Genomic DNA, 14823 nt, shown 5'->3' on the forward strand with positions numbered 1-14823 from the left:
CTTCCTCAGAGGACAGACAGCACAGGCTCCTTTCGGGAAGAGTTACAGCCTGTTCCCATGGGGCAGTGCTCCACTGTCCAATGAGGAGAGACTCCCACTCCGTCAGGGCTGCTGTAAGTTGAACTGACTTGAGAGCAGTGGGTTTAGCTAGAAGAGGTTATTGCAATTCTTTGTTATAGTGGTTTTGATAAGTTTACACCAAATAAGCCCAGGCATGATGTTCTTAGAGTATTGCTGGGCCCTCAGACCCAGGCTCTAACATGGTCTACAAATGGCTTTGAACCCTTGTTTTACCGGGAGACCAAAGCCATTCAATGCCGATTAGAGACCGAGTAACCAAAGTGCAGAAGGGTGTGTGGCTTGTGGACCCTTTTCCACAAAGATGGAAGTGACCTGGTTTTGACAATATTTAACACATTGCTGCACACTTTTAAATTGACGACCTGCTTTGAAACACATTTGCTGTCATTTGCGGCAATGTGTTAATATTGCCAAGAGCAGGAAAGGAAAAAAGCATAATGAGACAAATAAAACCCCCACTCCCATCATGTTCTATCACTAAAAATACGTAAAGAGGTCATGACATCAAAGAAAGGATGAGCTTTAATCAAATGCGTCTCATTCATTGCTGTTGGGTGGAAGCTGACTCACAGCTGAACCCCACTGCGTTCCCAAGGCTGTAAAGCACATGGGAGGAGAGGGCCCATCTTTCTCCCATGCAGTGGATTTGAATTACCAGACAGGCATGGTCTGTGGACAGCCAAGCAGCCCTCCGCTTACGAGGTCCCCCAGGGCTCCCTGAAGTGTGTCTAGCTAGGTGTGCATCTCTCTATGTTGAACTTACTCTCTGCACTTCACTTTGGGTGGGCTGGTGAATGATTGTCTAGCAGAATCATGAGAAGCTGCTGGGAGCTAATGGGCCCTCAAGAAAGATGAACTTGACCCCTTCTCTCCTGAGCAGAGGCCCATCCCATCTCCCTGTGCGATGACCCCACTGAAGGAGTTCCAACTATCTCTGGTGGACACTTTCTCTTTCTCCAGTGTGTCCTCCTCTCAACTGAACTGCTTCAACGGAGCTCTGGTAGTCTAGGAGTAAGAAGCTGCACTGCAATCATGACGGCATGCAGTTCGAATCCACAGGCTGCTCCACGGGAGTGAGATGGGCCATCTCCTCCACTGTGATTTACTGCCTCTGAAAACCTGCTGGAGGGTCAGCTATGGGTCGGTTCTGACTCAACGGTTCAACTAACAACAAGGGTCAATAAGCCAAATCTGTAGGCTCCCTTATCAGGGAGTCAAAAGAGAAAAGCAATCAAGGAGAAGCATCACGTCTTTGTGAAATCCAATTTTTGTTCTGCCTTTCTCTTTCTCAAGGAATAACCACAATCCTATATAGTCACACGAGAATTCCAGTCTCCCATATGGCAGAGAAGGAGGGAAAATTTATGGTCCTATCGCTCCATGGGGCCATTTGAGGCGCGGCCAATGGACTTGCTCAGTTTAATTGGAATTCTCCTCTTGACTGTATTTCTGTAACCTATTAGGCCATGCAGCCTCTTGATCTCAGAATTCAGCTGAAATGAAATTTTGAAATGTGAGAAGTTGCCTTTTTTTTTCCTCCTCCCCTCCCTGTTCTTGATTAAATAATGATTTGAAACAAAAACAATAAATACCAGTGCCGGCTTCCCTGGAGGGCCGAGAGAGACTCCCAGGGAAACGGCAGCCAGTGAGCTGGAGTTCATGGTGGGGGGATTTAATGACTTACTAGAAACCCAAGTGTTAGTGCGGGGTGGATAAAGGAAGGAGACGAGGAAGCCAGCTTAAGAGGCGAAAAATTAGAAACAGGAACTACGAAGAGGGGGAGAAGGGGAAATATTTGTTAGTTCCTCACCACTGACCATGAGTTGTCGTGTGTGTGAGACAGAGAGTTGTCGTTGCTGCGTGTGTGTGTGTGTCAGTGGTACACTCCCGAGAGGCTGCATGTCCCCAGGGATCTGAATTCCCCAGGGAATGGCTCCGTGACAGATAGATGGGTAGTCTTCTCCCAGGAAGACTCATCAGCTGTGGGACTTGATGTCCCTCTGTGCCACAATCAACTGGACAGTAGTGGGTGCTTAGCACAGTGTGTGATGCATCAGGCTGCTAACCAGAGAGTCAGTGGTTCAAAGTCACTAGCAATTAGAGGGCAACAGATGGGTGCTCTCCTCCCATGAAGATTTACAGCCTGATGAAACTCTAATTCATTGGCTGTCAAGAGGGAAGTGACTCATAGCTGACCCTTCAGCAGGTTTCAGGGGCTGTAAATCACACAGGAGGGGACTGCCCATCTTTCTCTCTCACAGGAAGAGTGAAGACTGGCTCCAGGAAGGGAGCCCTGTGTGAGGGGACCAGCCTTGGGTAAGGAGGTGGGGAACTGCCATTAGGCAACAGTGGGTCAAAGGTGACTCTTCCTAACAAGTTCCTGCCAAGTAGGAGGGTTGAGCAGTCAGTCACTCACATGGAAGAGAAATCCGCAGTCAGTTCTGACTTGACTGTTGTTGTGGTTGTTGACTGCCATCAAGTCGAGCATGACTCATAGCGACCCCATGAAGGCCTGAAGCCTTTCTGTAACTATCGTCATTTATCAAAGTTCATAGTTTCCAGAGGCATGTTGTTTAGGAAGTAGGTGCTATTTCTCCTTCCAAACCTGTCTTAAACTGGGAGCTCCACCAAACACTGTCCACATGGCATTTGGCACCCCAATGGCACAAGGTTCAGCATCACAGCAACCCCAGGTTACCCCAGTACAGCATATTGACAGAAAAGTTCTGTATGACTTAGAATGTTTCTCCAAAATATAGTAACAACAGACTTTCAAATACAAAGACCCTCCTTGGGGTTTTGTTGACTCTAAACAAGGGGCTTAAATTAAAAAAACAAAAACCAGCCTATATAGTATATTCTTGTTGTTATGTGCCGTTGAGTTGCCTGTGATGTATAGTGACCCTGTGTACAGCAGCTCTGAACTTTGCCCTGTTCTGAACCTGTCACACTGATTCTGACACACCAGACCCCCACTGTCCCTGATCAATCCATCTCGTCTGGGGTCTTCCTCTCCTGTGCTGTCCCTCCACCCTTCCGAGCATGATGTCCTTCTCCAAGGACCAGTCTCTTCTGGCCACGTGCCCAAAGTATGTGAGACAGAGTTTCAAAATCCTAGCTTCCAAGGGGAGAAGTTGGTTTCATTTTCTAAATGAGGAGAGAGGAGGGAAAAAGGGAGCCATCTTGTCAATGCCAAGTGGTCAACTGTGTGAATCTAGACTGCCAAAGGAGGGAGACATCAGAGACGGAGGGCAGAGACAGGAGTGGAGGGCAGCCTGTCTGTCTATCCTGATGTCTAGGACTAAGTCTCACCTGAGTTTTCAGAGCCGTAACTTCATTCTGCCTGGGGCTTCCCTCAATTGAAACTCCCTTCTTTTCACCTGGGGTGAATGGTGAGCTCTAAAAACAGTGGAGCGTGGGGGCAGGAGGCTATTAGATGGCCCAGACCTCTCTAATGATGAGTTTATGGATGTGTTTCTACCATCTGGAAATACAGATAGAGCACGCCCAGGCTCATAATGACAAAATCCAAGTGGGTGCAGCTCAAAGCAGCAGGAGAAACTCCGACATCTTTAGGTTACAGCTTGCAACCCCTACTCCACTTGGAAAAGAAGATCAAATAGATCCAGAAGACTCATACTTTCAGTACTTGCTAGGGGTGGGGTACCCTGCTGGCTGTGCCCAGTCCACGGGTGTCTGACTGAGGAGGTTAAGTAGGCGGTTTAACCTCTCCTCTTCATTCAAGGCAGCTTTGGCTTCATCTTACATATTTCAGTCATGTTGCTCAGAGAGGCTATTCCTTGGAGAAGGACATCATGCTTGGAAAGGTGGAGGGATGGAGGAAAGGCAGACCCTCACCAGATGGATTTTCACAGTCACCAAAGCAGTGAGCTCGAGTGTGTCGGAGATGGTGGGATGGCATAGGTTAGGACAGGGTTCAGATCTGTTGACAGGGTCACCATGAGTCATCTGTTTATTCAGGGAGCCCTGGTGTCATAGCGCACAATGTATCAAGCTGATAACCAAAAGGTTGGCAGTTTGACTTCCCCTAGCCACTCCGTGAAAGAAACAAGGGCAAGAAGATTTAGGGTCTCAGAAACCTGCGGGGATGGGGATTGCTAGGAGTCAGAATCTATTGTTGGCCGTGAGTTTGCTTTTTCTGAACACACTTCAGGGTCCCTGGGTGGTACACACACTTAATGCACTCCCTTGGTGTAAGCTAAAGGTTGATAGGTTGAATCTATCCTCAAGTGCCCTGGAAGAAAGAGCTGGCAATCTACTTCTGAAACAAACAAATATACAAAACCCAGCCATTGTCTACTTAACATGGAACGCAGTTCTACTCTGATGTAAATGATGCTACCAGGCAGGGTCAACTCAGTGGCAGCTGGTTGTGGTCTTACTGGCCTTTTCAAACCCTGCTCCCAAATCACCTAGCTGAGAATCCTAATTTGGAACTGCTGACACTGTATGACGATGAAAAAGAATGAACAGAGGAGTAATTGATGCCTTTGGGCTGTGGTGTTGGAGGAGAGTACTGAACACCCCATGGGCTCCCGAAAGAACAGGTATTTCATGGAACAAGTGCAGCCAGAGTGCTCCTGAGAGGCAAGGATGGCGAAACCAGGTGTCTCATACTGTGGGGACGTTGTCAGGAGGAGTCCTTGAGAAAGGACAGAGGGGGAAAGGGTCAGAGGGAGACCCCCAACACGATGGGCTGACTTGGCTTGTGCATATCAGAGACGGGGAGAAGGGCGGGGGAAAGGGCAGGTCAGATTGGTTCCTATGGTTACGATGCGTCGTGTCAACTCCATGGCTCCTAACATCGTCACCAGTAGTGTCAGTGTGCCATCAAGTCAGAACTGCCTCATAGTTGACCTTCTGGGCGGGTTTTCAGAGGCTATAAATCTCACACCAAGGCCATGGTGGAACCTTTTAACAGATTAGTAAAGGGAAGAAATGAGAGTGGAAAGATCCCGCTCAGCTCGTCCCTTCCAGAAGGTTTCTCAGATCTGGATCGCCTGACGCCCTGGCGGTGGGCAAGCTGCGAACAGCACCCCTGTGTGTGTGCTTCCAGGTCCTGGGTCTGAGACCTGCCAAGGGGAGGAAGGACAAAGGGTATTCCTCCCCCCACTACAGACCTTGTCCTCCAGCTGAGCCTACAGGTGCTCGAGCTCACGTGCCCCATCCTGAGCTGGTTCTGAGAGCACAAGCTTTAGCAAAGGGGCTGCCCAGACCCATACTGAGCCTGCTGGAGCCCATCTCTCCTGAAATAGCCATCAGATCCCCAAGGCCGGTGGTCAGTCAGTCAGGAGCAGCCCACCCGAGCATGATCACCAGCCATCTGCATCAGTGAGGTCAGTTAGGACGAACCAGAGAGGCCTCCAAGGGACCAGTTCTGTTCATCCAGCAAGATTGCTGACACGGTCAGTGCCAGACACTAGTGGGCATGCGGAAGCGGCTGGCAATGCATATTACCCCTGGACTCCATGGTGGTGGAAGAGTTCGGCTTGGTGGCATCTAAACTGTAAAGGGGAGGCAAGTGTGAAGTGGCAAAAGGGCCTTTTGAATCACTTCCACACACATCTCAATCCCTAGACAGCTCTATCTGGGCAAACGTATTTTAAGGTTCTGTCTATAACAAGCAAAGCTAGCTGCATCACCAAGAAGGTAAAATGGCAAGGGTACTGAGTACAACATGATTAAGTCAGAGGAGGTCCTTATCTGTGTGCAGAGCTTCCCGGGAAAATCCACAAAGTCCCACCTCCCTGGCTCCAGACGCCGACTTCTGAGCTGCCGGAGTTAGAGCTTCATTGTCACATTTCTGGCGTCTCTATGTGGCAGAGAAGGCAGAAATGGTTCCCTAAGTCAACTCCAAAGTCTCACTCCTTTAGGTCCTAGGTACCTGGAGTAAAGTGAGGTTCTTGTGGGTCTAGCTTGCCTGAAGATCTGTAGTGTCTGAGGCTCACAGGCTATGGGCCACAGAATTTATGAATCAAGCCAACAGTGTTTTAAACGTATGTTCTCTTGTTTTGGTATGCATACATCCATAAAGATTCAGAACGTCCATTTTAAATTGAGACTTGCCAGTCCCTCAAAGTGGTAGGTGTGAGCATGGCGGGCCCGTCCCTAGGCCACAGGTTCTCCCTCTCTTCCCAGCTCCAGTGCCATTCTACACCATGCGAGGCTTCACACACATGCATGTAAACCTCTCAGCCTGGATATCTCCATCCTGTCCAAACAGCCATCCATGGGCCTAGGAGTGTGCCCACCTGACGCGTGGGCCACCCTCAGGAGAAGGGGGCTCTATGAAAAAATAACAGACCCCCGAGTAGGGTCTCAAGAGCCTTTTAAAACAGAATTCTGGGATCTTAAGAATCATAGAATTAGTTGTGTAGTTGTGTTAAGTTGATGGCTTGAGGTCACCCAGTGATAAAACTAAGCCACAGCTGACCCTCCAGCAGGTTTTCAAAGGCGGTAAGTCACATGGCAGGACACCGCCCATCTCTCCCCAGCAGAGCAGTGGGATTCGAACCATGTACCTTTGTACTGGCAGCATAATTCCTTACCAATAAGTGAGCAGAGCTCCCTATAGGGTGAGTAGTCTGGGGAAAAGAAATTCCCTCTTGGACCATAGATTTCTCACCCTATGGGGAAGGTTATCATTTGGAGGAGATCCAGAACAAGGATCCCCCTTATCCATAAGTAAGCACGGTGCTACTGACAAAATCCAGGACCAGAGCCACTGTGTCACCCCAGCAGTGATACTAGTTTGACTGTTTTAAGAAAACCATTATACTAGTAAATGTGGCTGCCAAAGCGCTGGCTCTCCCTCACCTCTTCATTCCTCCATGCCCCCTAGACTAGCCCCCAGCAGAAATCCAGGAGGAGCCCTCCTCATTGCAAAGCCAGAGCCCCAAATCCTTTCCACAGCTCTTTGTTGCAAGCACATCCGGTGTCCCCCACCCCGCCCAACACAACCACCACCACCAGACATAGACTCTGGCCGCCATGTGCAGTGCAGCATGGGCAGCCCGAGGGACTAAGCCGGAGTTGATGGCTTGCGGTCACCCAGTGAGAAAACCAAACGTGGAATGGATGCCCCACCTGCCAAGAGCATAACAGCCAGAGCTCTAAGTTCAGGGCCAAGTGTGAGGATGTGCAGAAAGGTGTGTGTTTTTTCTTGTCATTTGCGACTCTAACAATGGACTCACGTTGCCCGCTCTTCCCTTTCTCTTACACCTTACCTACCTTCTAAAGGAGGAGTTCTTGCTTGGTAAGTGGATATAATCCGCAAAGACATGAGAGAATTTATTAGAAGCCACCTGAGAGCTTTAGCTACCTTCTACAGGGGGAAAAGGACGCACACCAATATCCGTAGAGACCTTTTTTGTTCATTTGTTTTCAGTCTGACTGTTTGACTTCCTTTTTTTTTTTGTCCCCCCCCTTTCTTTTCCCCTTAAGTTGAAAATTTTCACAAAGTGTCAGTTTGAAACCTTGACTTTATATTTTAAGAACCCAAAAAGAAACCCTCTCGTCTTGATTCCATTTCTTTTCCCCTTGTGGTATTTGTTTAGGTTTCTATTCAGGCAACTTTTTCTTAAAAAAAAAAAAAAAAGGCAAATTCATTGAAGATTTGGTTGAAGTTGAAATTTTTTGGCTTTATCTCCTTTTTTTTAATTTCCAAGATATATATTTTTAGGCCCATAGCCCCATTTCTCCCCCCCCTTTATTTTTTATTATTTTTTTTTCAGGTTGAGTTAAGGGTGTTTACACCCCTCCCCTTTCTATTGAGTTTCCTTTTTTGTTTGAGTTAATTCATTAGAAATGAAATTCCATATAATTTCCTTTTTTCTTTTGTTTAAATCTGGATCGCATGCTTTTTCTCTGCATGATACCTAAACCTTCCAGTTATCCTAGCAGGGGGTAAACAAATATCTCCTTTCTGTGGTATTCTTTCAGGAATTTGTGTTTTGTTTTTGGGCGTCTCTTCTCCTCTCTCTCTCTCTCTCTCTCTCCTTTCGTTACAGTGAGTGCATCATGACAGTAAACGTTTCTTGGTTATTTAAACACAGCCCACAGGCACCGGGCTCAGCAGTGTCCAACGGGTCTTTTTGCTTTCAGATCACTGGGTCGGGGTCTGCTGCTGACCTCTTTACCAAAACAGCCAGCCCACAACCCACCTCCCGAGGACGCTCCCAGGAATATGACTCAGGCAATGACACCTCCTCGCCACCTTCCACACAAGCCGGCTCGGCCAGGTCGCGGGGTCAGGAGAAGGGGAGCCCCGGTGGGGGCCTGAGCAAGAGTCAGGAGCTCAACAGTGGCAACACCTCGGATTCAGGGAATTCCTTCACCACCTCCTCCCCCCAGAACAAGGGGGCAACTTTGGAGAATCTCTCCCCCTCCACCAGGGGCAGAGAGTCAAGGTCAGTGTCCTTCGGAGGGGGGAGGGATCCCACTTTAGCTCTATCACCTCGGTTTCTCACCCAGCTCCTTGAGACGCTTATTTAAAATGACTATCCAGCTCAATGCAGCTTCAGGTACAGCTGGATCCAGGGTAGATAGATACTTTTTTATGACAATGATGGTGTAGAGGTTTGGGTGTCTGTATATCTTTAGAGGGGACACAGGACACAGCTCAGTCCAGAGCACTGGCTCAGCGGGTGATTTAAGATATATCTGGGAATTTGTCTCTTCCATTCAATCCCTTAATTCTAGTTCTATTTCTGTTGGCTCTACTTCTATTTTTATTGGCTCTATCCCCAAACATTGACAGATGTCAACCTGCATATATATTCTACGGGTTTAGCAAGCTTCTTTTCCATTGATTTCAGGAGCTCTGGTAGACTAGTGGGTAAGAAGTTACATTGCCAATCTACACGTGCTAGGTTTGAATCCACCAGCTGCTCTAAAGGAGAAAGCTGGGCAGTCTCCTCCCATGCATTGTACAACCCTTGAAAAATCCTCTGGAGTGTCAGCTATGAGTCTGTTCCAACTCAGTGGTAATGAGTTTTCAACTGGTTTCAGCAAAATACCAGGACAAATGTTCTACGTGGCCCAAGCTGGGTCATCTGTCTGGCCCTAAGTCAACCCCTGTGGCCTGGGAGGGGCGTGCTCTCGTTAATTAGTGTGTGTTACTTGTTCCAGCACATGCTCTCTCATGTGTTGGGTTCAACAGTCGGATCTTCCCCCTTAACACTAGCATTTGGGGAAGACGGGTTCTCTGGAGGAAATACCAGGATGGTATTACTAGAAAGAAGAATAGAGGCAGCTAGGCAAAAACAAATCTCTATTCCCAATAATCACAGGGGGAAAAAAACCTCACCATTGAAGTAATTTTAAGCCACTGTCATGTAAGTATGTACCACGGGATAATTCCGCGTGAGATGTGCCACCTTTTTTTGCCCATCTGCACACATCAACAGCATTTTAACTGCAAAAGTCTCTTTTCTATTCTCACCCACCAGCTAGCTGCAATGCCGCCACCTCCTTGTCCCTTATTTTAACACCGAAGAAATCCCAGCAAAATGCTAATTACTGAGAATAGTGTCACAGGACAACCACAGAGAGAAAGCATTTGACAAGGTTACAGTTGACCACAAGTTCCCTCTCACCTCGGCCTCGGGCACATCCGCTGTGCCAGGCACTGGGGTTGGAGCTACTCCAGTGGCAGCGTCCTGTTCCCAGGCTTTCCGGGGACAGATGCAGAGCAGGAGGAGGGGCCGGAAGAGACTGGCTGGGGAACGGACCACACTAGCTCTACACACTCTCCTCCTGTGGGGCCTTTGTTCCAAGTGGCCAGGGCTTTGGAATGATGACCCAAACCACAGCACTGAACCAGTTAACAGCCTCCTCAAGGACAAGCCACCCTTTGTCTCCACTTGAGTCCTGGACCAGCAGCAGCTTGGCATCCACACGGAGACCTGGCCTCTGGCTTGTCTGCCGAGGACATCCCTGGCCTCAGCTCACAGCCCAGCTTGGCCGAGTCAGAGCAAATGCCAGCATCTCCAAGAACACGCAGTAATGTTCCCACATGCGGGAGAGGGAGGCTGTGTGTCCTCTGATACACCGAAGTGCTGTTACACAAGAAAACTTCACACTGCGATAACAACCACAACGCCAGCAATCAGAAGCCGTGCGCTGTTAACTGCCATCGAGTCAGCCACCACCCACAGTGACACGGACAAAAGGACCAGATGCTGTCAGGCCTGCACCATCCCCGTGCTCGGCGGGGCACTGCACCGTCAGGATCTATAGTTTTCCTTGTCTCACTGTCAGAAGTGGACTGCCACACCTTTCTTCCTAGTCTGAATGCTGTTGAAACCTGGTCATCATCACAGCCACACATATACATTCGTAACAGATAACTTAGGGCCATGCACAGACTGAGAGTTGAACCCAGGGCTCTCGCATGGAAGGCAAGGATCTTGCCCCTGAGCTACTGCTGTCCTCGGGATAACAGCAACAGCAGCTAGTTTACTGAGCCTTAACTACACGGTGGTGGTGGTTATGTACTGCTGAGCCAGAACTGACCCAGACGACCCTCCAGTGGGTAGGTGGGTGCTACTGTGTCCCCATCGAAAGGTGGGGAAACCGAGGCTCGGAGCACGTGAGAGATTGGGCTAACGAGCGGCAGGACCACGCGATGCAGTCTTTTCTAGATTTCAAGCTGACGCCTTCGGGACAAGTAGCGTTACCTGCCTCTTTTTATCTGTACGGACAGTGAAATTAAATAATTGAGACTCAGCCTTTCACTTTGAAATATTGATCATTAAATCTACAGCTATTTACTGTGTCATGCCAGCTATGAGCAGGGAGGGCTCAATAAATATGGGCTCAGTGGAAGAGACAGCGAACTCTAAATCAAGAGAAGAATGGAAGCTGGAAGTGGAGGGGGCAGCGGGAGAGGGAGGGACACAGGTTTTGGAGATGGACAGATCAGCCTGGGGTTTTAGGGGGGCGTGAGTAGGTGACATCTGGGTTTGTCAGTGAAATGGGGATAAGAAAAGTATCAGCATCGTGAAGTTATTGTTGGGAAGCAGAAAGATGCTACTTTTCAAGTTCCAAGGACAGTGAAGTGGTTCAAAGGGTTAATGAAATAACTAGCTGTTTACTGTTGGGGTGATGTAGCATCTGTCTACTTTGTATCAACCCACAGTCAAGTCTCCAGAGGGGTTTTCAGAGGCAGTAAATCACACACCAGTTGATGGCACATCTTTCTCCTGCAGAACAGCTGGTGGATTCGAACCGTATCCGTCTGGGTTGGCTGTGCCAGCTCCTCATCACTAGGCCACCACAGCTGCCCACTTGCTGAGGCCCTTGGATATACACAAGGAACCCTGGTAGCACAAGAGAGAGATGTGGCAGTCTGACTTGATAACCAGGTCCTGTGCAAGGCCGGGGGAGACTATGCAGGGAGACCTGAGTCTTGTCCCTGAGGAGACTATCTGGTGGAGGAAGTGACAGCTAACAGTGATAAGAGCAGAGAGAGCATGAAAGGATAGAGAGGGCATAGGGCTGGGGGCTGAGGTCAGACATTCAAGGTCATGGAACCCAGACTGAGAGGGGCATTAAAGAAGCCCCCCAGGTCAGATAGGGTCAGAGTGAGTGTGACCCATGAGTAGGGCTCAAAGTGGCAGAGGAGGGAAGAGCATTCTAGGCAGTGGGAATGGCATACTGGAAGGTTGGGAGAAAGGAACAGATTCCAGGAGGAACAAATACTGTAGGGTGACCGGAGCCAAGAGGGCAGAGTGGCAAGAGCTGAGACTGAAAGAGTGAGCTGGGACGAGTCATAAATATCCTTGAAAAACAGACTTACATGATTTGAATTGACCTCAAGAGAACATTCCCTTACTGAGAACCAAACAGGCTCCCAGCATGATCTGAACCAAGGGGGGGATTCATGAAACAGTTCCTGTGCTTTGGGTGATTTGGAACGAGCCTTTACTCTTCCTGGATCTCAAGTGGTTCATCTACAAAATGGTCAACACCAGAATGTCCCTAATGTAAACCACCTACATGTCACTGTTGTCATTTTCACATAGCCATGGACAACTGTCCTACTTACTTGAATAAACTTACTTTTTATACAGATTCAAAGCAAATGGCTCAGTGTTGTGGTAGGGGTGAGGTGAGGTGGAGGCAAGTTCTCCAGGACTGAAATAAAAGTGTGCAGTAATTCTTAAAAAAAAAAAATTGCCCGCGATGGGAAATCCTTATGGCATTTGACATACCAGTGGCACAGATTTCCGTATCACAGCAACGTCAGTTATCTCAGTACAGCAAACTGACAATCAAGTGCTGTACCACTTAGACACAGTCAAACAAAGTGTTCAGAGTTTACAAAAGCCTTTAAGAAGTAGATATCCCATCCTGCTTCCTAGTCTGTCTTAAACAGGGAGCTCCACCTCCAAATGGTCTTTCCAGTTACCAGCTCAGCATCTGAGAGCAGGACAGTGAATAAGGATGACTGAAAAAAAATCGATGCCTCTGAGCTGTGATGATGGAGAAAACACATCCCATGGACAGCCACGAGAACAAACAGATCTGTCTTGGAAAGGGTGTAGCCAGAGTGCTCTATGGAGAGGCAAGGATAAAGAGGCTTCGCCTCACATACTTTGGACATGTTACTAGGAGGTGCTATTCCTTGGAGAAGGACATGATGTTCAGAAGGATGGAGGGTCGGCGAAGGAGAGAAAAACCCTCAACCAGGTGGATTGATACAGTGACTGCTTCAATGGGCTCTTGTGTGTCTGGAAGTGTGAGAATGGTGCAGGATAGGACACGGTTCAGATCTTTTGTTCACTGTGTCACTATGAGTCATGCTCAACTCAATGGCACCTGACAACAACAACAATCTCTAAAAAAGAAAAAGAAAATGGCTCAACTGTTTGAAGTAGCTGCATATAATTAAGAACAGATGATACAAAAAAGGAGGTGGGGGGGAAGCAAGTTGCACAGAAGACATTGCTGAAAAACAAACTTCCAGGAACTGACAAAATACCAGTTGAGATATTTCAACAAATGGATGCAGCACTAGACACGCTCACTCATCTGTACCAAGAAATCTGAATGATGATGAGACCTGGCCAAGCAACGCAAAGACACCTGTATTTGTGATCATTCCAAAGGAAGTTGATCCAGCAGAGTGTGGCAGTATCAACAGTAGCATTAATGTTTCACCCAGGTAAACAGCTGGAGGGTACATCACCGGGATTCCAACTGCGTGCCTTTGGGCTGGCAGTGCATCTCCTTACCACGAAGCCGCCAGTGCTCCCTATAAAGATGCATCTTCAAACACTATTTCACTCTAGCCCATTGCAGTTCCTTCCTCAAGTCCCTATACTTAATCTGTGCTTGTGCATGCACGCGCGCACACAGCCCCACTCTCTCTCTCTTGGAAACTGCAAACTCTAAGTGTCTAAGTGGCCCTGTTAGCACAAGGGTTATACACACACACCTATTTGATGGCTCAGCAGGAGAGAGATCTGCCAGTCTAGTCAGTTCCATTATGTGTCTAAACACACTCTGCAGATCCAGCACCACCAACTGAAGGCTTTCTTGTTACTGTAATCCTAAGGACCGGAAGGGCTTAAATGGAGATACAGTTCCCTCCATGTAAACTGACGCTAACAATGTCATGCTCATCTCCAACCACCTCCTGAAATACCCTCCAGTATTACCTGTGATTGCATCCTACGCTTGGTCAATGCTAGATGCTACTTCTCTCATATCTCTACCTCTCTGGTACATATTGCCTAGGAAATCTTTCCACAACTAGAAGGATAGCTGAAGGTGGACAGCAGGATCTGGGAGCGCTCCCTGGCCGGTGCACACATATGAACAAGCATTAGCGCTGGGTTCTTGCAGCCCAGAGGGCAGTCCAGTGCTAACTGACCTTCTCCCTTCACAGGGGATGCCAGTCGCCTTGCCTGGAATGTTCCGAGGTGAAGAAATCCAGCCTGGACCCATCCACAGCTCGGAGCTCCCCCATGAGAGGGTGTTCCCGAAGCCCTTCCTATGCCAGCACCCGCTCCTCCAGTCACTCCTCCCGCTCCCCAAATCCCAGAGCCTCCCCCAGGTATACCCGGAGCCAATCCACCTCCTCTGGGAAAAGGTGAGTGCAGTCTTAGCTTTCACTCTGCAGTATTTTCCTCCTCTGAGAGCTATTTAAGGTAATGTAGAGATGCTCTGATTATTGGGAAAAGGAGTCAGAATTGAGTTTGGAATACCCTTTCTGCCCATTACTACCTGGTGGTCTTTGGAAAGTCAGTTACCTTCTTTGAGCCCGTTTACTCATCTGCAAAATTAAAACTAGACTAAAAGGTTGTTTTCAAAACTAAGGTGTGTGTAAGCGCTTAGAGCAGTACTGGGAACCTGGTGGCAAGAAGCTGCACTGCAATCCCGAAGGCACATGGTTTGAATCCATCAGTAGTTCCATGGGATGGGTCTCTATCTCTGAAAAACCCACCACAGGGTTAGCTATGGGTCAGTTCCAACTTGATGGTGTTGTTGTTATGTGCCGTCGAGTCGTTTCCGACTCATAGCGACCCTATGCACAACAGCCCTGAACCCTGCTCTATCCTGCACCAACCACACCGCCTCTGACACACCAATCCTGATTGCCCCAGTCACTGAATCACTCCACCTCATAGAGGGCCTTCCCCTCCTGCGCTGTCCCTCCACCCTCCCAAGCATGATGTCCCTCTCCAAGGACCCGTCCCTCCTGGCAACATGTCC

At 48.5% G+C, this 14823-nt stretch overlaps 1 protein-coding gene across 1 annotated transcript in view; it reads left to right on the plus strand.

The window, feature by feature from the left end:
• Positions 1-14823, plus strand: part of SRRM4 (serine/arginine repetitive matrix 4) — a 201483-nt gene that overhangs the window by 179185 nt on the left and 7475 nt on the right. Inside the window, exons 9-10 of the mRNA XM_006890414.1 lie at positions 8206-8510; positions 13997-14200. Of these exons, the coding sequence (XP_006890476.1) occupies positions 8206-8510; positions 13997-14200 (509 nt within the window). The remainder of the gene's footprint in view (positions 1-8205; positions 8511-13996; positions 14201-14823) is intronic.

Source organism: Elephantulus edwardii, unplaced genomic scaffold, assembly GCF_000299155.1.
Source record: "Elephantulus edwardii isolate Elephantulus edwardi_28Jun2011 unplaced genomic scaffold, EleEdw1.0 scaffold00089, whole genome shotgun sequence".
In the NCBI taxonomy this organism is placed as follows: Eukaryota; Metazoa; Chordata; class Mammalia; order Macroscelidea; family Macroscelididae; genus Elephantulus; species Elephantulus edwardii.